This window comes from Elephas maximus, chromosome 21 (genome assembly GCF_024166365.1).
Source record: "Elephas maximus indicus isolate mEleMax1 chromosome 21, mEleMax1 primary haplotype, whole genome shotgun sequence".
Taxonomy (NCBI): Eukaryota; Metazoa; Chordata; class Mammalia; order Proboscidea; family Elephantidae; genus Elephas; species Elephas maximus.
The window spans coordinates 80,813,718-80,837,794 of NC_064839.1; the positions used below are offsets into that span (position 1 = coordinate 80,813,718).

Consider the following 24,077-nt stretch of genomic DNA (forward strand, 5'->3'; position numbering starts at 1 on the left):
GAACCTTAGACAAGGTATTATACATTTCCATCTCAGATGCAAAGGAACACATCCCAGGAGGGCTTCCAACCTAACCATGCTCCCATTTGGTCTAACAGGTCTTAGAGGAAGCTTCCTCAGTGGAAAAAACCCCCAATCCTGTGTTACTACTGGGCTTTACTCAGCCAGCGTCGAGGTGGACCTTCCCTCATGTCGGCCTAATAAATTAATGTCATCTTTCTGCAATGACTTGCAAAACAGGCAGAGCTTATTTTTATTTGCGTATTTATCCGCATTGTAATTTAGCACCAAAGTAGCAGGTAGCCCAGAAACCGTGCTTGCGGCACCTGAAGTACAAGTCAGATTTGGTCCTCACAAAAGGGAAGACTCCAAATGCGGGTTTTACTGTTATTACAGGTGTGTAAGAATTGCCCGCAAAGACACGAGCGTCTGGGTCCGTATTTTTATCACAGGCATTCATAGTGCTCATTCACCATGTGACTGATTGGCAGCGTTTGTCGACGTTGGTGTTTCGTGCACATGGTATCCGTTTGGGGCTGATCGTTTGCCTCCTCTTCATAAAATATTTTGAATGCTTTGCTCCTGCTTCAGAGGCACTGGAATTAAAGTATGATTTCAGTGGATCTTCCATCCAGTGAGGGGGAGAAGCCGCCTTATTAAATAATCGCTAATTATGAATAGGATTGCATTTCCCATATACTGCTTCCTCCTTGAATCATTGCCTTTAAAGCAGCCTTGCTCAGGCCTGTAATATGACTTACCCAAATCCACTGACAATCTGCTGCTTGGCTGTGAATGCCTGCAAGAATGGTGCAATTATGACAAAGTAGCACAGTATGAATCTTGAGCCACTAATTGCAAAACCCCTCACAATTAAGCATCCGAGCAAATTAGGCAGGGACTCGTTAACAACGTGTAAGGTCAAGGATAACTCAATTAAAATGAAAATCATTTTCTCAAGTGGAATGTTTCTGTGTGTTTGTGGCCACTAAATCTGCCTTTGCTTCCCCATTCACAAACACTGGATAACAACATGTTCTCTCGTTACAGTCCATGGTTCTTCTGCTTCATAGCCAGCGGCAGTACATCTTCGAATATGACATGTGGGACCGGCTCTCTGCCATCACCATGCCCAGTGTGGCTCGCCACACCATGCAGACCATCCGATCCATTGGCTACTACCGAAACATATACAACCCCCCAGAGAGCAACGCCTCCATCATCACGGACTACAACGAGGAAGGGCTGCTTCTGCAGACGGCATTCTTGGGTACAAGCCGGAGGGTCTTATTCAAATATAGAAGGCAGACCAGACTCTCAGAAATTTTGTATGATAGCACAAGAGTCAGCTTTACCTATGACGAAACAGCAGGAGTCCTAAAAACTGTAAACCTCCAGAGCGATGGTTTTATTTGCACCATTAGATACAGGCAAATTGGCCCCCTGATCGACAGACAGATTTTCCGCTTTAGTGAAGATGGGATGGTAAATGCAAGATTTGACTACAGCTATGACAACAGCTTCCGAGTGACCAGCATGCAGGGTGTCATCAACGAAACCCCACTGCCCATTGATCTGTACCAGTTTGATGACATTTCTGGTAAAGTTGAGCAGTTTGGAAAATTTGGAGTGATATATTATGATATTAACCAGATCATTTCCACAGCTGTAATGACTTACACCAAGCACTTTGATGCTCATGGTCGCATCAAGGAAATTCAGTATGAGATATTCAGGTCACTCATGTACTGGATTACAATCCAATATGATAACATGGGCCGGGTAACCAAGAGAGAGATTAAAATAGGGCCCTTTGCCAACACTACCAAATATGCTTATGAATACGATGTTGATGGACAGCTCCAAACAGTTTACCTGAATGAAAAGATCATGTGGCGTTACAATTATGACCTGAATGGAAACCTCCATTTGCTGAACCCAAGTAACAGCGCACGCTTGACGCCTCTCCGCTATGACCTGCGAGACAGAATCACTCGCCTGGGTGATGTTCAGTATCGACTGGATGAAGACGGTTTCCTGCGCCAGAGAGGCACCGAGATCTTTGAATACAGCTCCAAGGGGCTTCTCACTCGAGTTTACAGTAAAGGCAGTGGCTGGACAGTGATCTATCGTTACGATGGCCTGGGGAGGCGTGTTTCTACCAAAACCAGCCTGGGACAGCACCTGCAGTTTTTTTATGCTGACCTCACTTATCCCACTAGGATCACACATGTCTACAACCATTCGAGTTCAGAAATTACCTCCCTCTATTATGATCTCCAAGGACATCTCTTTGCCATGGAAATCAGCAGTGGGGATGAATTCTACATTGCATCAGACAACACAGGGACGCCATTGGCCGTCTTCAGCAGCAATGGGCTTATGCTAAAACAGATTCAATACACTGCATATGGCGAAATCTACTTTGACTCCAACATTGACTTTCAACTGGTAATCGGATTTCATGGTGGCTTATATGACCCACTGACCAAATTAATCCACTTTGGAGAAAGAGATTATGACATTTTGGCAGGACGATGGACAACACCTGACATCGAAATCTGGAAAAGAATTGGGAAGGACCCCGCTCCTTTTAATCTGTATATGTTTAGGAATAACAACCCTGCAAGCAAAATCCATGATGTGAAAGATTACATCACAGGTAAACGTTAACACTTTTCCTTCCCAAGTGCTAAATCACTGTAATTGTTAAATTGACACATGAATAACAGGAATTTCTTTTTTTAACTTTACACTTGTGAAATCTCAAATGCCTGATCTTTTAAGTGTGTTTCTCCATGGAGAAATAAAAGGAAAGGGAAACTAAGGCATACTTTGTTCTTTCCTAGTCTGTCTGACATGCCCAAGGCCACAATTTTCTGAAATGACATTGTCTTAGTTATCTATAGTTAGTTAGTTACAGATAACTTGGTTATTTATAGTTAGTTTCTGCTATAATAGAAATACCACAAATGGATGGCTTTAACAAACATTGATTTTCTCACAGTTAGGAATCTAGAAGTCTGAATGTGGGGCCCCAGCTCTAGGGGAAGGCTTTCTCTCTCTGTTGGCTGTGGAGTAAGGTCCATGTCTCTTTTTAGCTTCTGTTCCTCAGCAATCTCCATGTGGCTTGGCATCTGTCTTCCTCCATCTCTGCTTGCTTGCTTGGTTAATTTGCTCTTTTCTATCTGAGCAAAGATGGATTTAAAACACACAAACCCAAATCCACTGCTGTTCAGTTGATTGCAACTCATAGAGACCCTATAGGACAATGTAGAACTGCCCCATAGGGTTTCCAAGGCTGTAAATCTTTACACAGACTGCCACATCTTGCTCCCACAGAGGGGCTGGTGGGTTCAAACCGCCAACCTTTCGGTTAGCAGCCGAACACTTAACCAACACACCTTATACTAATACTGCCTCATTAACATAATAAGGAAAACCCATTCCCAAGTGGGATTATAACCACAGGTATAGGGGTCAGGATTTACAACACATATCTTTGGGGGTTACAATTCAATCCATAACAAACATGGAATTCAGTCATTTAAGGAAAGGAAGTGACATGGGAAAGCAGAAAGAATGAGGGATTTAGAATCCCAAAACTGAAGTTCCATCCCAACTCTCGTCCTACAAACTGTATATGGCTTTATAGGCAAGTCATGTAATTTTTTTTGTGTCTCAGTTTCCATACCTACAAAATGGGTTTAAAAATGGCTACTTATAAAATACAATAATACATGTAATCCTGCTTTGTAAATAGTAACTACCTTACAAATGTGTAATACTGGTTTTTATAGTATATGTAAAGTTCTAATGGAGAGAATCAATATGAAACAAAACATTGTGGCACACCATCTCATCCTTGGGAGAGTTCTAAGTCCCTCCTCATCACCATCACCTCAGAACAATAATGAAGCCACCTCTTTCATCAGACACTTAGCCAGTGGACCCTGCTTCTATTTTCACCCCTTCTGTCCTCTTACACCACTGTGTTCATTGCCATTTAGTGCAGCTCTTGAACAGTGACATTACTAACAGGCATACTAATTTTTCTGCCAGTTAGGGTAATTTTTGGAGTATAGATTTAAGATCTTTCCAAGTTTAGTGCATGTTACTGCCTTAGTTTTGTACAGATATTAAAAAAAAAAAATCAATCCCACTTCTGCCACCACAGAACGGCCAAGATGTAAAATGGAGACGAGATCCTTTCAAGGACAACTCTAGTTCCCATAAGTTAGCTGACTTCATTCATCCTCTACTCCAAAAAGCTGGTCCTTCTGCCTCCACCTTTTAGTCCTGAATTACACTACCATAATTAACCTCTCCACCACATTTATGTTTCCAGAAAGCGAGTTCTTTCCTGTTTTCTTTTCTTTTTTTTTTTGTTTGTTTCGATTTGGTTTGGTTTTCCTTTGTTTTGACTTGTATTAGACGCTCCTCCAGGCTGCCTCTTTTCTAGCTCAATATTTGAGGTGTATTGAGATGCGTGTTCTCTCGGTTCTCAGTACAGCTCTCAGAATGCTGTGCCCTTTTCATTTCACATCTGCCTCCTACTTTTCCAGACTGCTAAGCTTTTCTATTTCTTTTCAGTGAGATCCAGCTGAAAGTCCCATCCTTTACCATCCTTATGGTATTCTCATTCAGGGTTTTTCAGTAACCATCTGCATTCAAGTCCCATTACTTTGGCAATACTTTTCAATACTTAAGACCTTCTGATTTTTACTGTTACCCAGCCTTTGTTCAGAATAGGAAAACCTTTGTCCCAAATACTTCAATATTTGGGAGAAAAAATTTTCCACAAAACATAAGTTTCCCTTGTAATTTTATATACACTCTCACAAAAAATGTATCACTTTGCATCCTACACAATGAACCTGGGATTTCTCTCCCTCACCACTAGCCCTTTTAAAGTAGGGAGAATACCACTGGTTTCATAGCCATATGATGCCTGGACAAAGGACCTGCCAGCCTGGGGATGAGGTGAAAGCTTGTGCCCTAGAGGAGGAAATGGGAAACAAGTAGCTCTCCATCATCCTGACAGCTGTTTACCACTGGTTATTTAAGAGGTGTTGACGGGCTGACTGCAAGGCTAGAAAGCCCACAGCTCCTAAATTCATCCTCTCCTAGCAACGTGGACTGCAAAGAATGTCGTGGCAGCATTTTCTGAAAAACATCAAAAGAGAGATGGAACAGCATCAAATATATTAGGTGAAATGCAATTTCAAATTTTCCAGCAATGTGCTTAATACATAAAATAATCTACACCCAACTGTACTCATAAACCTGCAGGCCTGCTGCGTAGTTCTGTAACATTATAACCTCCAGAATAGAATAAAAGGTTTATTCTAAGCTTAATGGCTTTTGGAGTCACATGGCAATATTTTAAAATACCATTTGAAAGGTTTGCAGGTTCCTTCCCCAAGAAGTTTGTCTCCACCTGTGCACAGCAAGCCTTTGAAGTCATAGCTGATGGTAATCAGAACCTCTGTGCCCTCGGCCGGTTTTGCCAGCTTTCAGCATTCATCTTTGATTAAGAATCAACGGTTAATTTTAATACTCTCAATTCAGGATCTTTATTAATAGAAAATGGGCTGTGAAAATCCACATATCCCTGGGCAATCGCTTTGAAGGCTAATAACACACAACTTCCATCTAAGACCAGCTTTTACTAGCTGCAAATTTCGTTTGTTTTCTACAACTATGTCTTTTTCATGCTGTTGTGCATCGTTATTGCTCTTTTAATCACTATTCCCAACACAGGATGCAACTTAGTGCATACGGCTGTTTGTCCAGTCTAGGTGAGTGTCTGTTACTCTGCGTTTTCTGTAGTGCTTGCCACGGTTCTGCTGTGGAGGTTATTGTCTTCACGTCTAAAAACAGACACTAGGTTTCCAAGCGTAGGCTAAAGGTAAACATGTGCTCTTTTTCAGGTTATTACATAACCTTGGCTTTTTGGGTTTGTTTTTTTGTAAGGTAAGAATTTAAATTTATAAAAGCACAAAATAAACTCCAACACCTTTCATTCTGAACATTTTTCTCCTAGATGTTAACAGCTGGCTGGTGACGTTTGGCTTCCACCTGCACAACGCTATTCCTGGATTCCCCGTTCCCAAGTTTGACTTAACAGAGCCCTCTTACGAACTTGTGAAGAGTCAGCAATGGGATGATGTCCCGGTAAGAAACGAAAAGCAAAACGATGAAAAGGTGCTAAGTGGCTTACTGGTGTCTTATTTACCCGTATTTAATCAAACTACCCTTGTGAAGGAAACCCTGGTGGTGTAGTGGTTAAGTGCTATGGCTGCTAACCAAGAGGTCAGCAGTTCGAATCCGCCAGGCGCTCCTTGGAAGCTCTATGGGGCAGTTCTACTCTGTCCTATAGGGTTGCTATGAGTGTACCAAAGACAGTTTTTAATTTTCTGACTCTTTTAGAGAAGAAAAACATTTCCTCCGCATTTCTGTCCTGCAGACCAGAAGCCTGTTAAACTGGCTTAAATCTGGTTTTAGTGATGCCAATAAAAACACAGAAAATCATTATCAAAGGGTAATAAAAGGCAGAAGCTTGTTTTTGAGTGTAGGGCTTCTTCAGAGAAGCCCATGAACGTACACTTCTGGCACCTGGGACCTGAAGGCAAAAGCACAATAAACAGGAGGGGCAGAGGATGCATATCGCAGATTAGCAACCCACAACAATGCCACAAAGTTCAACTTTTTTACAGTATTAGCAGTGTTTCATGGGCGAAGATTAAAAATAAAACGTCCTGTGGTCAAGTTTCCCCCTGCAGCCACGTGTTTATGGAATTTTCCTGAAAATAACAGATCAGGAGGCCTATAGCTGTTTTGAGAAATAACAGAAATAGAACGAAAATTACAAAGTCAAAGCTGCCATTTCAGAAAATGGCACTTTTAATTCCCACCACTCTGAGCTCAGAAAGGACTGCACCACAAAACACCAGAATTCTAGCTTAAAGCGAGAATAATTAGAGATTGAGAAATTGGGTTACCCCATAACGATAAGGAGAGAGAGTACGGGGTCTCTAAGAGAGATTAATTTCCCCCCTTGAGCAATTTCCTCTCATTTCAATGCATACGAAGAGGGGAGGCCATCGTGGTTAAAACACACACACACACACACAGTAGATACGGTGCCATTTCCGCTGTTTTCTGGTACATGTTTGACACTTAACCTAAAAGCAATTCCTTTTTCAGATGTCACCTTTACATTTAAAAAGCAAAATTGATCGAGTCTCAAAGGTCTGGGAGCCATTCTGACACTTCTCACTGCAAATATATCTACCCTGATCAAGGGCCATGAAGACATACTGATGTTTCCTAATGTGTTTGAAGAAGCATGTCCTAATTACATACGACTTCCCAACATGTCTGAAGACACTTAAGTCTAATTGTACAAATGAACTTGCCAGCTTTTTTTCCTAGGCAGCCTTTTAAATATGGTTCAAGTTCTCTGTCGAGAGAAGCACAGCATAAGGACAGCTTAGGGAATCGCTGGCAAAGACATTGAGGCTGCCCCAAGTGCAGAAAAACAAATGTTTCTTTCAGTACTGCAGATGAAACGATGTTTCCATTTGGGAAAAACTGGCCAGACAAACATCTGGTAGCAGAAGAAATGGCTGAGTTATGATGCCCCCAATTTAAAACATTTCCCAATGTAGATGGCACACTGTCCCTGTCCGTGAAAATAATTGTTTTCCTAAAGTCATAAACACTCATTTCCAGCTGTTCCACGGTCCACTCAAGCTAGTACCTTTTAGTTCTGCAGCTGTTCTGGTGGAATTCAGCTGAAAACTGCCTTCGCCCAGTGAGGGAACAGAGTTTACCCAAATTAAAGCGCAGGCATTTCAAAGGGTGTAAAGCGGAACCCAGTGGTGTGGCCCTGGGCACGCCCAGCCTTTCAAATCCTTATCTCTGTATGCTGCTTTCTCCTCAGCCTGCTGTGGACAAAGCTGCTGGGAGGGAACACCTGACAAGCTGGGTTCCCCAAGGGGGGCAGGTGTGGAAAAAGAGCATCTAGATATTGTAAGAGACAACCTAAAAACAAAAATATTTTGGTTTTATGTTTATTACAAAATAAAAAGCTTTTATGCTTTTTATACAGGGTAGAGTTACCTTTTTTATATTTCAAAAAACATTTGGATCAACTTGAGGGGAGGGAAGCTTGAATGCATTCCCCCACCCAGGGTTTTTTAAGCTATTCCATCTCTAAAGATGCAGGTGAGGCTTTAATAAAGGCCCTGGTGCTCTCCCTGAGGTCGCGCCTCTTGACAGGGGCGGAAGCCTCGCCAGAAAGCCTGGCTCCTCGGCCAGCACGGGGTCCAGATGTGCCTTATGCCGTCTCTCTCTTCCTTCCAGCCCATCTTTGGAGTCCAGCAGCAAGTGGCGAGGCAGGCCAAGGCCTTCCTGTCCCTGGGGAAGATGGCCGAGGTGCAGGTGAGCAGGCGCAAGGCCGGCGGCGAGCAGTCGTGGCTGTGGTTCGCCACGGTCAAGTCGCTGATCGGTAAAGGCGTCATGCTGGCCGTCAGCCAGGGCCGCGTGCAGACCAACGTGCTCAACATCGCCAACGAGGACTGCATCAAGGTGGCGGCCGTGCTCAACAACGCCTTCTACCTGGAGAACCTGCACTTCACCATCGAGGGCAAGGACACGCACTACTTCATCAAGACCACCACGCCCGAGAGCGACCTGGGCACGCTGCGGCTGACGAGCGGGCGCAAGGCCCTGGAGAACGGCATCAACGTGACCGTGTCGCAGTCCACCACCGTGGTCAACGGCAGGACTCGCAGGTTCGCCGACGTGGAGATGCAGTTCGGCGCGCTGGCGCTGCACGTGCGCTACGGCATGACGCTGGACGAGGAGAAGGCGCGCATCCTGGAGCAGGCGAGGCAGCGCGCGCTGGCCCGGGCCTGGGCGCGCGAGCAGCAGCGGGTGCGCGACGGCGAGGAGGGCGCGCGCCTCTGGACGGAGGGCGAGAAGCGGCAGCTGCTGAGCGCCGGCAAGGTGCAGGGCTACGACGGGTACTACGTACTCTCGGTGGAGCAGTACCCCGAGCTGGCCGACAGCGCCAACAACATCCAGTTCCTCCGGCAAAGCGAGATCGGCAAGAGGTAACACCCTGGCCGCCGGGCGCGGGCTGCGTGGCTCCGAGCCTAAACCGCACCTCTGCTCAGACGCTCCCGTCGCGCAGCCTGAATCGGACTCTCCGGGCAGAAGAGCCTTCCAGGAGAATGAGACTGCTATTAAAAAAAAAAAAAAAAAAAAATCCGGAAAAAAAAAAACAAAAACAAGTTTTTTTCTGAATGACCTTAAAGGTGATCGGCTTTAAAGAATATGTTTACATATGCGTATCGCTGCACTCTGTTGGACTGAAAGTTTTAAGAGAAAAAAAAATTAAAGAAAAAAAAGGCCTCAACCTCCGGCGGTAGGCTGGCTGTTCCTTTGCGGCCCTGTATTTAACTGAGGTAAAAATTCGTAGTGTTTCCCAACATGACCGAATCGTTGACCTTTGCTTACAAGAAGTAGTCTCTGCATAGGGTGTGCTGTATATCTCTGTGGATTTTCAAATGTGGGGCCAAGTCACTGTTCATAGACAGACCAACTGCTTCCCTGTGCCGCTTCCCAAGGGGACGTTGGCACAAGTGACCCCTGCGACGGCGGGGATTTGTAACGGATCTTACAATGTTGACATGGTTTGCCTTGGGGAAAAACTGGCAACTAGAATCCTTGTCCCTGATAAGCAGAGGAAACCCTGATTTTTTTTGTAAATTATGTGAGACAAGTTGTTTATGGATTTTTATATGAATTACAATTTACTGTACATCAAATATTAGTCTCAGAGGAGTTAATTTATGTAAAGTGTTTAAAAAGTTTATACTTAAAAATAAAATGATAAAAACATGTGACTGTGTGATTTTTTTAAAGGATTGCACCTTTTGTTATCTGTTAGAGCTGTACAGTATAAATTATTATATTGTAGAGATATAACAACGTATGCCTATAATGTCCAGAAGTGTTAATATTTTTGTATTAGGTTGAGAAAACGTGCAACTTTCTATCGTTAGACAGATAGAACAGTGCAATCCTATGTGGGTGGCTAATCAGAGAACTGCACGGTTCTCTTCCTTCTGGGTTTCGTCAAGCCGGTGCCCTCAACCATTGCGCACTGAGGCACAGGAGAAAACTACGGCTGGTGGACCGTCAGGGCAGGTATGAAAACGGGGAGCGGCTGGTGGACTGTCTGTCAGGGCAGGTATGAGACCGGGAGGGGTGTGCTCGGCCCTCCTTCAGCCCTAGCAGTAGGGTGGAGCCCAGATACTTGACCACAGGGTTTGTACTGGGACGGTTCCTTGACGCTCAGTTTCATGTCGGAGGGGACCACATCCGACGCTGGGGCAACGTCTGTGAGGAGGGAAGGACCTGATGTCCTCTTGACGATAAGCACGTGTCTTCTTCAGACCTAGGAACGATAGCAGGCGCCGAGGAGTGATGAGAGAGCCAGATGGAGAAGGTCAGGGTCACTCAGCTAGTCTAGGGTTTGGACCCTCAGGTCACCAAGAGCAACAAAAACGGGCAACAAAAGCTCCTGTGAGCCCACATGACCAAACCCCCTGGGAGCCGGTGTGAACGGCCGCCTCTGCTCTGTGTGGGGGGAGCCTGGTGGGTGGCGGATCCCCTGGAAGTGTCCTGACTGCGCGCCCCTCCTGCTCCACGAGTGCGGGAGTGAGCGCGCCACCCTCTGCGCTTCTGTGCCAGCTCAGCCGCTCTCGCAGATCTCGTTCGTGAGCACTAAATTCAGCCACAAAAATATTTTTAAGAAAATACTTCTCAGTTCATTGAGCTATAGTCCACACTGTTTTCCTCTCTGTATAATGGTGATAAAATATAGCAAGTGAACATGTCGTAAATACAAAGGTTCAAGTGATGTATTGAAAATAATTTTCTAACTGCTTTGTATGTAGCACATACTCTAAATTGCACAGTAGGTGTGTTTATTAAACAGATTGGCTGGGAAAGTTTCAAAATAGCCGCTGAATTACAGTGTCAGTGCTATTACTGTCTTTGTGTATTTGGTAGAGCATACGGAAGTAATTAATCTTCTAATGAATGCTGATATTTTATTAGAACGAAAGCACACATTAGCATTAATATTTTTTATCCTGAAAATCCTTTGGCAAGTATTATGAAGCCCAGATTTAGAAAACTGAGATTTCAAACCACATAAACATGGCTCTGTTTTACGTTTTATTTTTTGACTGTTAACTTAGGTATTTGCAGTTCTGTTGGATGAGAGCTGTGCAGGACTGTACTTAGCATGCTGTAAGTACTTTTGGGTGAAATAGGCTCTGAGTCTAAATTCTCAGAAATATTTCTGATGCATTGACCATGAGAAGCTTGTGCCACATGACAGAAGTGAAATAATTATCCTCTTCTTGACGTGGACTGGTCCCTGACACCGGCACCGATAAATAACAGATTTGGAGTATCTCCTGGTGCTTATTTTAGAAGAAGTCAAATCAACCCAATTAGTGTCTTGTTAGTAGGTATAATGAGCCTATTTCTTTCTAAAAAGACTTGTGATCTGGACATGCTTTTTACAAGAAGTAGTGACCTTGGGGAATATGTAAACAAAAGATGTTTTTCTAAGAGTTTGGGGAGGGGGACTGTATAATGAAAAGAATTAGCTTACAAAAAAAAAAAGAAAGAAATTGATATTCAAAGTATTTTAGGCAAAGCCAGTCAAAAATGCTTTCATGATATTTTGAGATGTAAATTTTGTCTGATTTGTATTGTTCTTTTCATTTGCCTTCTTAACTTTATATGTGACCTGAATTTTCCATAACTCGATGACTATAGATTGCATCTAGGCATTCCAATAAAAGCCAACCCAATGTGTGTGTGTTTATATATTTCTTAAATCTTGTCCTAGCCAGTACTGTTTTTGTGTTTCCAGTGGAAGATGCAAATAGATGGAGTTGTTGGTGTGTTGCTTCCTCTGCAACCCATTGGTAATTATCTTTTATTTATTTATTATTTTTCTGTCCACTGGCCAGACTGCCAGCTCAGCAGGGTGCACTTCACAGGGGACTCTCCCGTGGTCTACTTTAGAAAAATAGTAACTACACCCCCACAAAGCTGAACACTATCACTGGGAAGAACTAAAAAAATACCACCCATTACGACCAGAATGCAGGCCTGGAGCCTGTGATCCTGGCAATAAGTGTGTTTAATTGAAACACTTGATTAGAATAATGAGTTTGGGCCTGATAGGCTCCCAGCCTCCTGGAGCTGTCTAAATCTACATAGAGACCGCTGATCAGGGGATGCTTAGTTCAGCAATTCTGGGCTGGCAGGCCAGGGCTTTGATTTTAGTCTGAAAAGGCAGACTTCATCACGCTTGCTTTGTAGTGACAACCTCAACTTGATAACATGTTGATCCAACAAGAATCAGGTTACTCCACTTGGCAAGTCAGTCTTTTTTTTTTCTCCTCAAATTACAGTTTAAAATGTTCAAACTGGGAAATCCAGAAATCTACATTAATCAGAAGAACACATGTGAAGTCCTACTTTTGTTCTCCACACTGCTTTCCTTGAAAGTGATGTATGGACAAATGCAAAAAAAAAAAAAAAAAAGGTAAAAATTGTATCTCTGTATCTTAGAAAATCATCTTCCGGCTATAAGATAAGCTGCTGCCACAACCCGTGAAATTTATATTCAGCCATTTACCTAATAGTTGCATGTGGTTTCAAGGGCTAGACCTGAATATAAATACTTACAGTCAAGACCAGTTCCAGGCTCTCTCAGAGAACTCTGCCTTTGAGGAACTCCCTAACCACGCTCACTGATCTCCAGTCACCATCTTTTCTTTTTCCTTTTGTCCTGGGCCGCTCTCTGAGGAAGCTGTTTCTCTCACCTCCTGAACAGCAAATCAGCTATGTGAGGTGCTTTTCAGATGGAGAAATCCCAAAGAGGAAACCAGGAAGGCACTGATTCACACACGCCATGTCCTGTCTGTGGTGGAGCCACCTGGCAGGGCTCACTTGGACCAAGTGGCAGGGCTCGCTCCACCCAGACCAACTGCCAGCAGCCGCCTGGGGTGGAGGAGGACCCCATCTGAGCTCTGGCAGAGCGGAGCGAGCCCACCGACGGGAAGCCTAGAAGAGCAACCTAATAAGGTCTTACCCCTTCAACAGACTCCCAAATTCTAAAGGAGTACCTTCTAGCACCCTAGTCCAAGAGATGTATCAAATTCTAGAAGCTGGAGCCAGGAGGGGTTTAGAGATACTGAAGTAGAACTGGAAGTTTGACTGAGTTGCCCACGTTCACAGAAGTGGCCGGTGCCAAGGTGAGCAGAGACGTCCTGTCAGCTGCACCTTCACGGCTCATAGTCTCCTGATAACGCTTCTGCCCCCATTCTGCCCCTGACCCACTGACAAGGCACAGACCTTGAGTTCCCTTTGCCTGCCAATATTTCCAGCTCCTCAGCCAAGGATAGGCAAGCCAGCCTCAAAAATTTAGTGACTGTCCATAATATCTAAAATGTCTTCTAAAAAAGACCATTGATTTGCATATATGCATATGTCAGACTATTTACCTAGATTTTCTGTAAACTATTCATCTGGTTTGGAAACACTGATGGCATAGTGGTTAAGAGCTATGGCTGCTAACCAAAAGGTTGGCAGTTCAAATCCACCAGCTACTCCTTGGAAACCCCATAGAGCAGTTCTACTCTGTCCCATAGGGTCTCTATGAGTCGGAATCAACTCGACGGCAGCAAGTTTGTTTTTAGTTTTGGTTTTTTTGATTTATTTGGCTTTAGTCATCCTACTTAAAAATAAAAACCAAACCCACTGCCTTGAGTCGATTCTGATTCATAGTGACCCTACAGGACACAGCAGAACTGCCCCACAGGGTTTCCAAGGCTATAATATTTACGGAAGCAGCTTCTCCCATAGAGCAGCTATGGGGTTTGAACCACCAACCTTTCAGTTAGCAGCTGAGCACTTAACCACTGCACCGTCAGAGTTTCATCCTACATAGGCCCAAAAGAAAATAAAAATTAGTTATAAGTAGTTATTAAGGAGCCCTGGTGGCACAATGGTTAAGCAGGTGGTATTTCAAGCCCACCAGCCACCCTATGGGAGGAAAGACCTGGCACTCTGCTCCTGTAAAGGCTACAGCCTAGGAGACCCTATGGGGCAGTTCTACTTGGTCACATGGGTTGCTATGAGTCAACTCAATGGTACGCAACAGCAATAAGTAATTATTGCCCATTTTAACCACAGAGGTAAGCCGGAGTACCAAAGAGACGCTGATAAACCACATAATGAATATCCTGTCTTGCTGGCGTTCTCACTTGCTATACACCACCTCTGCAAGCAATGGTCTCTTGATGTCAGTTAATTACTAATAACTTTGAGGTAAATTGAATAAACCTTTTCATTTATGAACTGTCTTAAAATTCTGTCATGGAAGAATGCAGGATTCCTAGAGTCCTACGAATAAAGAATTTACCATCAACTGATTCAAAGCCTAGAGTAACATCACTATTCGGTTTAGAGTTAATGGGTTCCACAAAAGCAAATTTAATAAATCCTTCTGGGACCTAAGCTGAGGAAAATTAAAATTAGAAGCATGAATTATGACTTCTAGGGCACGCAGGTAGCTTCAGTCTTCCTGCTTATAGGGTGAATTGTGAGTGGGCTTCGGGTCCTGGGCACGAGCTTTCTACTCCCACCAGGAGGGAAATCGCCTTCTTTACAGGTGTGCAGAGATTTCCTGAATTCCAACCACAATGGCTACCTCCATACGGCGTAACTCACTCCGTAGAGCTGACAGGCCTTATACTGGGTCCACAGGGCCAGAACGGATTCTTTAAAATGTTCACAAGTTAACTTTATCAGTGGGCTGTAAGAGGAACATAAATGCCCAAGGAGTTAAAATGACAAGAACTTTGACGGGACTAAAAGGCTGAAAAGGAACTGCCCAGTGGATGTCTGTGAGGAAGCACATCAAAGGCTGCCTGCAACCTCTGGGTTATTATCCCATTGGTGATTAAGGACCCTGTGAGTGAGGGAATTGCCCTGGCCGCAGTTACCCTCCACGATTGTCACTAGGGAAATTCCAGTCCACCTGTTCTACAGAACATTCAACAGAGATCATCCCCGAGACTCTTGTCTCTATGCTCCTGATGCCCTTCTGTCTACCCCTTCTCTGTCCCACTTTCTCCTCCCTCTCCCTCTCTCTGGGTTTACCACGGCAGAAGCTGTCTGGGCTGCAGCTGCTGGGGTTGGATCTAACCACTCACCCTTCTAAGGTTGAGAAGTGGGATTCCTCTCCTGTGGTAGACCAGATGGATTTTAAATAATTACCCAAGCTATCGTAGAGAACCATCTCTCATCTCTGACTCACTGACAAAAGATTATGAAGAAGCAGAGTAAAAAATCTCCTCACTTCCACTATAACATTACTTCTAAATTCAACCCTGTAGCCCAAACCAGTGTTCAGGTTTGGGGTTCATGCTTCATCCTCCAGCACTGACAAGTGGCAATACAGAAGACGGAGAATATGCAGGGTGACTAGGAGTGAGCGAAATGGTCAGGGCTGGTCTCACGCTGAGGGAAGGGTACTTGGGAGGCAGCAAAGGAAAGAGGTCTTCGCCTAAGTTCCACCTCCGTCCTGGGACTCTACCCTGGCCTTCCTCTTCATTTCCAGGGCTTTGGCTTCCGTGGGAACGAAAGGCGGTCCCAACACCCGTTGGCAGCGAGCAGGGTCTTTAGGACACTTCCATCCCAGGAAAGCCCAGGGAGGGTCTGGGCCTGGGAGGGCTTGGGGCCACAGGTGCCCTCAGGTCCCCCTAGGTTGGTGCAGCCGAGGCACTCTGAGGAAGGGCTCTAGCGCCCCACAGTGGCGCGCATCGCTGGCGAGGAAAGCTGTCCGTGTCAAGCGGGCAGATCTCAGCCCAGAAACTCCCGCCGTAGTTAGGCCAAGTCTAATCATCCTGTTTGCCCATCTTTGCTCTGCCCACCGAGTTTTCACACGGAAAACGATTACTTCTGCTTCACGCACCACCTCGCTGAGGCCTGGTCCTTGCAAAAATCGCTCCCCTAAGATTCCCCTTCACGTCAAGCAGAAACTTTGTCAAACGATGTTCCTCTCGCTTCGCAGATCAAAATAAGGCCTCCTCCCGGAACTGTCCTTGGCTGTTTAGTTTCGCAGCCCTTTTACTTCTCCTGTCAACAGCCCTGCCGCTGTGGAGAATTTCCCAGAAGGACCGATCGTTTAAATCCAGAGTGGCATTTTTATTTCTGAGGGAGTCAGGCTCTCCAGGAAAGTGCTAGAGTGACAGCCTGGAAGAGCCACCTCCCTCCTGAGTCACAGGGCAGCTGAGCGTGAGCCAGGGGACACCCAGCTCCCTGCTCCGCCTAGCCCTGCGGCACCACCCGCAGGAGACAGTCGTGGATTCGACCCTTTGCTCCATGTTGTCACCCAGAGAAGCCAATGGATGCTAATTTTAAATGGCAGCCTGAGCTGGTGACCTGCCTTCAGAAACGGTCAGTGGCTAGAGTCCATTGTCATTTTAGGAGGACTCAAAAAAAAAAAAAAAAATTGAAGGAGTCCCTGGGTGGTGTAAATGTTGACATGCCCGGCTGCTAACCAAAAGCTAGAGGTTTGAGTTTACCCAGAGGCACCTCAGAAGAAAGGCCTGGCAATTTGCTTCTGAAAAATCAGACATTGAAAATCTATGGAGCGCAGTTCTACTCTGATGCACATGGGGTCGGTCACCGTGAGTCAGAATTGGCTCAATGGCAACCAATGTGTTTTTTTTGGGGGGGGGAGCAGTAAATAACCCTCTTTTCCCTAACCAAATTTCTGCTGAAATAAGAAAGAAAACCAAAGATGGCAGATGAAAGCCAAAACATCACCTGAGCTAAAGACCAGGTTGGGGGATGTAGCTTCATGGGAAAACCAAAAAGACCTACTAGCTATAGACTCCTCACACTTCCCTGGCAGGGCAGGTGTCTCCTAGTGGGGGGCCCGGTTCATTCTCCCCACTCACCAGTAAGGGTAAGCTACTCGACCTCCCCCTCAGAAGCAGAGTGATGGGGAGAGAGCTGGGGAGCAAGACACCCACCCACACCAAGCGCCACCAGGGAGGCAGTGGGGCCTGAGAGGAGGAGTACGACCCCAGGTCTCAGGACGCCTGTGTGCCTCATGCTGCCACCAGGGACTTGTGGCCTGGGCAGGTTGCCTTGCCCCTGGGCCTCTGTCAAGGCAGGAGGTGGTCTTCCATCATCCATGTCAAGAGCCTCCTGCCAGCTCCGACACTGAGCTTTGCGGCTGGGGCTGCCTAGAAAGCGAGTCCTAAAACGAGTTCTTGTCTTGCAAGCACGACTGGCATCCCTCCAGACTAGGAGGGCTGGTTCTATAACTCTGAGCCCAGCCTGAGTCCTTTGCCCTCACTCCTAGACCCCGGAAGCCGGGGAATATCTGCCAGCTGAGACAGGAGGGAGAGGGGAGCCAGGGCTCTGGACTTCTGAAGGCAATTACTCCCCAGTTACTCTCCCGCTTGTTATGGCGCTCAGATGCATGCAGCAGGCTTGCCTCACTCCTTAAATCAAAGGGAAAGGGACCAGCCTTGCCACACAGCTCAGGGCTCTTTCTGCAGCCTTTGCCTATTAGCTCTCCCATTAATCAAACTTAGCATCTCCCTGGAGAGGCACAAGCACTCTGCCTGGCCGGAGTGAGTTGGCCACTTGCTGGCTCTGCACCTACGTGTTCTCAACCTGCCCCTGAGCCTGCCTTCCCACCATCCAGTGCACAACAGCTGCTGGAGAGAGAGGGAAACTAGAAAAAAGTTCTCACGGAGAACTGAAGGCTATTGTCCAGACTAATCTCAGCGTCTCCTAGGAAACAGCTGAACCCCTGGAGGCTAAAATCACACCACCGATGCTGTGGGCACTAAACTAAGCTGCGTTAGGAGGGTCCCCTAGAAAGGATGGGCAGAGGGGTGGGAAGCTGGCCAGGTCTCCCTGGAGCCTCTCTGCCAAGGCCCCACACCCTTCCCTGCAGGAGGCAGCCTAGAGCACCCCTCCCCCGCCCCAGCTCTGACGTTTTAAGATGATGAGAACAGTTGGTGAGTACCGGGGATGGAATTTTTACTCACATACAGAATAATAAACACCTTCAAAACATGGCTACAGCCAGCATCCCTGGGCTTTGTCAGTCCCCAAAGAGGAGCCCCGAATACATCAGGAGGTGGGTGAAGGAGAATGCAGGGTCCCGGGCCCACCTCTGATGGTGCACAGTGCTGTCCCTTCCTTCCTCCTGGGCCCCCAAGTCTCACTGGCTAATCATTGTGCTCCAGCTCCCTGGCAATTAACATGCCCGAGATAGCGGCTGCAAGGCCCCCAGATCCAGAGCTGTGGAGAGCGAGCAGCGTATAACATTTCATCTCATCAGTAATAACCACTCCTTGTTTGTGTGCTTGCCTGATCTTCTCGTGGTGCCAAGCAAACACAAACAAACCAAAAAAAGACAAGGTGCCTGGCAGCTTCTGCCCAGCTGTTGTTTACCAGGGAAGAAAGCACTAATTAGTGACCTACTACAGAATTACACACCTCCCCAGGGGCCGCCTGCGACAAGCTGGCCACAGGGCAAGTGCAGGAGAGTCCCCAAAGAGAGCCCTTTCCAGGGCGACTGCTGCAACGCTTCGGGAGTGTGGGAAAGCTACGGTGACCATGTTGGACAAAGTTAGGGGCTGTGAGCTGTGCAGCCCTGAGTCCCTGCCCCTCATGGGCCCCCACAGAGGAGAGAGGGCGCTCCGTGGAGGCAGCACCAGCACCACAGCCAGCCCTGACCACCGGCATCTGGATTCCGAGTTAAAGAGGGGGGCTTCAAACCCAGCTGGCACCACCCAGCCCGGGGTGGCCAGCCCAGGCAAGCACTGCTCCCACTGCCGCCCTCAGCCTGACCTGTACCTCCAGGGCCTGTGAGGGGACGCTCATTCCACCCCGCACACACATGCACACTCACAGGCTGCCCATACACACACACCCTGACAAACTCCCCGTACACATACACACACACACCCTGACAAACTCCCCATGTACACACAGACACACACACCCTCACAAACTCCCCATTCACACACGCACACACAAACTCCCCATATACGCACAGACACACACACCCTCACAAACTCCCCATTCACACACACACTCTCACAAACTCCCCATACACTCACAGACACACACACCCTCACAAACTCCCCATTCACACACACACCCTCACAAACTCCCCATACAAACACACACCCACACAAACTGCCCATACACACACACACCCTCACAACCTCCCCATACACACACACACCCTCACAAACTCCCCATATACACAGACACCCACACAAACTCCCCATACACACACACACACCCTCACAAACTCCCTATACACACACACCCTAACAAACTGCCCATATACACACACACCCTCACAAACTCCCCATACACACACCCTCACAAACTCCCCATACACACAGACACCCACACAAACTCCCCATACACACACCCTCACAAACTCCCCATATACACAGACACCCATACAACTCCCCATACACACACACACCCTCCCTAGGCCTCATGTACACACACACTATCTCACCATCACCCCATACATCAACATACATACGCATACTCTCGCCACCACACGTACACATGCAAACACACAAATTCACAGTCCTATCACTAGCCCCCAAACACACATGCACACATACACACACATATACTCACCACCCCTTCTGGCATGTCCCAGCCCTCCTTTCCACAGTTAATTAGAGCAGTCTCTCTCCAGGGTAGATTTTCCCTTTTCTCACTCTGAGGGAGTACTTGAGAGGGACACTAAGCATGCAGGCAGGAAACCAGGCCCTTGGGCACCCTGCTCTGGGTGCTCCACTGTGCAGTTACTGTGCGCGCACCAATGCAAGCTGGGCAGTGCCCTCAGGGGCCCGGCGCTGGGGGGGCAAGCACAGCAGGAAGGGGCTTCCCTCCACCAGGAGGCTGCCTCTCCCCAAAATAAAGTGCTAAGGAGGCTCCCCAGGCCCACTTATGCCACTACCCCCCTCTCCAAGCCCTCTGGGCACCTCAACCTCAGGGAGCCAGAGGGGACACTCCGAGGACTGGAGCCTGAGGGGCCTTTCAGACCTCCTCAGTCCACAGTTTGCAACGGCTTTTTAGTGTGGGATCTTTTTGCCAACTTTACATGAAGCCCAAGCAGACCAAAGCCTGAAGGGGGAGCTGGGGTCCAGCCACCCTGCATGCGAGACCAAAGCCCAGATATTCACGCTGAATGGGGAGCCGGGGTCCAGCCGCCTGCATGTGAGAAGCACTGCAGAAGGTGCTCAGGAGACAAAGCCAGAGACGACCCCACATCCAGTTGGGGAGGCAGATGTGATGCTCTCTAAACAGAGCAGTGACTGCTGTGACACTTGGTGGAATCAGGGAGGCTTTCTGGAGGAGGTGAGCAGCAGCAGCCAGGGACAGGGAGAAGAAGGAGCTGTGTAGAGTGGAAAGGAGATGTCAGGACAAGTCTCCTGGGCCGGACTGCCCAGGTTCTCATCCCAACCTGCAACTTACTAAATGGCCACTTTGTGACCTTGGACAAATTTACTTAAGCTATCTGTGGCTCAGTTTCCTGTTTTGTAAATTGGGGATTATGGCCTAATGGGGCTGTTGTGCGACTGAGTGAATTAGCACACATAGGGTCGCCCTGATTCAGAATCGATTCAAGGCAATGGACGACAACGACAGCACTTCGTGAAGCACACATCGAGTACCTGCAGTGACCTAGGTCGAGCACTTCCTAGGGTTTGGCTGCATTCACGGCAGAAGTCTGTTCCTTGCTGCTTGAAGCCGAGCTTCTGAGTGACAGGGACAGTCCTGCCCTCGCTGCCCTGTGGCCAGCATGACCCCAAGAGCCAGAACCCCAAATCTGTTCTCGATGAATGTGCATGCAATGAGCACCCTCATGGGGGGGACCGGGCCTCTGTGTGCACGTCTCCAGGGGTTGTTTCCAGTAGTGCTGTTGAGGCTGGTCCCCATGGACAGTATCTGGGAATACAGGGCCCCTGTGTTTCCTGTGTGGCTTTCCCCACCTCCCAAAACCAAACTGGTTGCCATGGATGCTGACTCACGGGGACCCCATGTGTGTCAGGTTAGAACTGTGCTCCAGGGTTTTCAGTGGCCGACTTTCCTGAAGTAGATCGCCAGGCCCTTCTTCAGAGGTGCCTCTGGGTGGACTCAAACCTCCAGCCTGTTAACCATTTGCACCACCTTCCCACCTTCCACTGACTAAATCCATGACAATGAGCGGGTAGCTAGGGCTGAAATCCCAGGCCCTCCAATCCCAAAATCCACATACTTTTCACTCGCCTGGCTGCGCTCAGAATCCAAGCTCCACGCTTGGTGTACAAAGCCCCAGGCTACTCCAGGGCCCCACTTGACTTCTCTCGCTGCTCCGGGCCGTATGCTGGGTCCATCCTGACATCTCCCATTCCCAAGAAATTCCACCCCTCACACATCTGCGTCTCCATTGTGCTGCCTGGAATGCCATTACCTGTCCCTGGCTTGGCTGCTGGGCCTGGCCCCACCTCACCCAGGCCTTCCTCCAGGCTGCAACTTGCTTTGTGGATCCATCGAAAGCCTGGGTCTAGCGGACATGTTGCCTGCTCACCATCTGAGTCATGAGCACTTCCAGTCTGCACGACCCACGACTACGCCAGTGGCTTAGACAGTTGCTCCTCTTCCAGTGGCTTAGACAGTCGCTCCTCTTCCAGTGGCTTAGACAGACAGTTGCTCCTCTTCCAGTGGCTTAGACAGTCGCTCCTCTTCCAGTGGCTTAGACAATCACTTCTCTCCCATGCTCCAAACACATCATGAATTCCTAAGTAACTTCTCTTCTACACAACATCCAGAATGCCTCAGGAAAATTGGCCCTTATTTCAAAAATAAACTTTAAATTTTAAAATGTCAGCCATTTATGGTGTAGAAAGAAACAGTCTAAATTATTGAAGAGCTAATTAACAGCTCAAAGCCAAGTGAGAGCAGGTGATCAGTGACTGTGATACTTGAGGGTCATGGGAACTTGGGTGTGAGGAGCAAACTCAGTACAAACCTCCATCCTTGTCGGGGATCTCTCAGTGCCTCGGGGGGCCTGAGGCCCCTCTCGTTGTGAGGCGGTTTCTGTCCTCACCAGGCTTCTTCCAGCTCGCTCCCCCTTTCTTCGTCTCTGTCCCTTGGCCGCCACATTAGGGAGCCAAAGCAAACTTTATCATTTCTACAGAAGTTGAATGGTTTAGTATCTTTTTTAGTTGTTCTAAAGCCTGCAGATAAAAATAGAAGTCCCTGGGTGGTGCAAACCGTTAACGTGCTGGGTTGCTAACTGAGAGGTTAGGGGGTTGGGTCCACCCAGGGGGGCCTCAGAATGCAGACCTGACGGTTTGCTTAAGAAAAAGGAGCCAGTGAAAACTGCGGAGCACAGCTCTGCTCTGAGGTACATGGGGTCTCCACGAATTGGAATCGACTCAACGGTGACTGTTTTTATGTCTGTTTGTTTGTTAATGTTATATTTCTGAAAAACTGGGCAACAAGCTGTCTGCTGGGACTTCTGGGAGTAGGACCAGTCTAAGGCTGACCGCCCTCCTAGGCCCCACAGGCTGCCTCCAGGCCCAAACCAAAGACAAACCAGTCGCTGTTGAGTCAATTTTGAATCATGGCAACCTTGCTCCACAGAGTTTTCTTAGCTGCAATCTTTACAGAAGCAGACCACCAGGCTTTTCTCCCACAGCACTGCAGAATGAGTTCAAACCACCAACCTTTGGGTTACTAAAAAACCTGTTGCCATCGAGTTGACTCGATAGGGTTTCCAAGGAGCGGCTGGTGGATTTGAACTGCTGACATTTTGGTTTGCAGCCATAGCTCTTAACCACTGCGCCACCAAGACTCCAGCGCAAACCGTTTATGCAGCCCAGGGACGTCCTCCAGGCCCCAGGGGCTCACAGCCCATCTCCCGTTCCATCCCGGTCTTCACTGCCCGGACCTGGGGAAGGTGCAGAGATCTCAGTCAGGGAGCCAGTGCTCAGGGTCCAACAGCAGAAAAAACTACATAGGACAACAAAGTAAACTGCCTCCTGGGTGTGCGGCCTTTGATTTATTCTGCCACCTGGAGATGGAACACTTGAAAGAAAAAAATTTTCCACTCCAGAGTTAATGAAAATATAAGTATCGGCCACCAAGCATGCGATCCCTCTCGGCCTAGGTATCCCCCAGCCTGGCTCCCACACCAAGCTGCAGTCTCCACCCTTCCACCCCCTTCAGGGCTAGATTTCTTTTAAAAAGCGTTTGCGCTCATGGCCTCTACGGGATCACCTCAGTGTCTAAACCATTTACCTCTTCCTTCTGCTGCGGCTGCAGTGGCTTAGAGCCCTGGTCCCAAACCCAGTGCCTGCAGGGCTCCTCCTTCTTCTGGCCTTTCGGGGAGAAGGCAGTGCTCCTTCAGCATCTCCTCCTGGAGACCGCCCCTCCTCTGGCACCCGGACCCTCCTCTCTGCCATTCCTGGCCTCTCAGAGGTCCCACTCCCTGGCTGCTGCCCCCAGTGTTTGCCCCCAGCCTCCGTTCCCCGTGTGGGCGATTCTGTTGAGAAGGGTGGTATGTGATGGAGAGATGGCTCCTTCTCACTTATTTACACACACTGTGAGCTTCTAGTGGGTGAATTTTGAGTTCTCAGCTGAGATCAGGGTGAACGGCAGCCCCGGTGGGAGCCGGAGGGGTGACCATGGGCCTCTGAGCCACACAGCCAGGCGGGAGTCCGAGGTCTGTCCCCACCTGCTGAGGCCTGTGAGCACGAGCCTAAGCCGTCTAAGCCTGTTTCCTCATCGCTGGCTGCTGCCGTTGGTAGGCCCTCTCGGGTCGATTTTGACTCATAGTGACTGCGCATGATAGCGATCCCACATGACAAAGTACAAATGCTGAAATCCTTATGGAAGCAGATTGCCAGGTCTTTCTCCTG

General features: G+C 47.7%; 1 protein-coding gene across 3 annotated transcripts in view; it reads left to right on the forward strand.

Annotated features, from left to right (window-relative positions):
- The window catches only part of TENM3 (teneurin transmembrane protein 3), a 793,331-nt gene extending 784,054 nt beyond the window's left edge, over positions 1-9,277 (forward strand). For all 3 annotated transcript variants that reach the window (XM_049864999.1, XM_049864997.1, XM_049864998.1), the window contains exons 26-28: positions 1,051-2,662; positions 6,047-6,177; positions 8,371-9,277. In XM_049864999.1, the coding sequence (XP_049720956.1) occupies positions 1,051-2,662; positions 6,047-6,177; positions 8,371-9,126 (2,499 nt within the window). In that variant the 3' untranslated portion in view covers positions 9,127-9,277. The remainder of the gene's footprint in view (positions 1-1,050; positions 2,663-6,046; positions 6,178-8,370) is intronic.
- Positions 9,278-24,077: the final 14,800 nt, after the last annotated feature.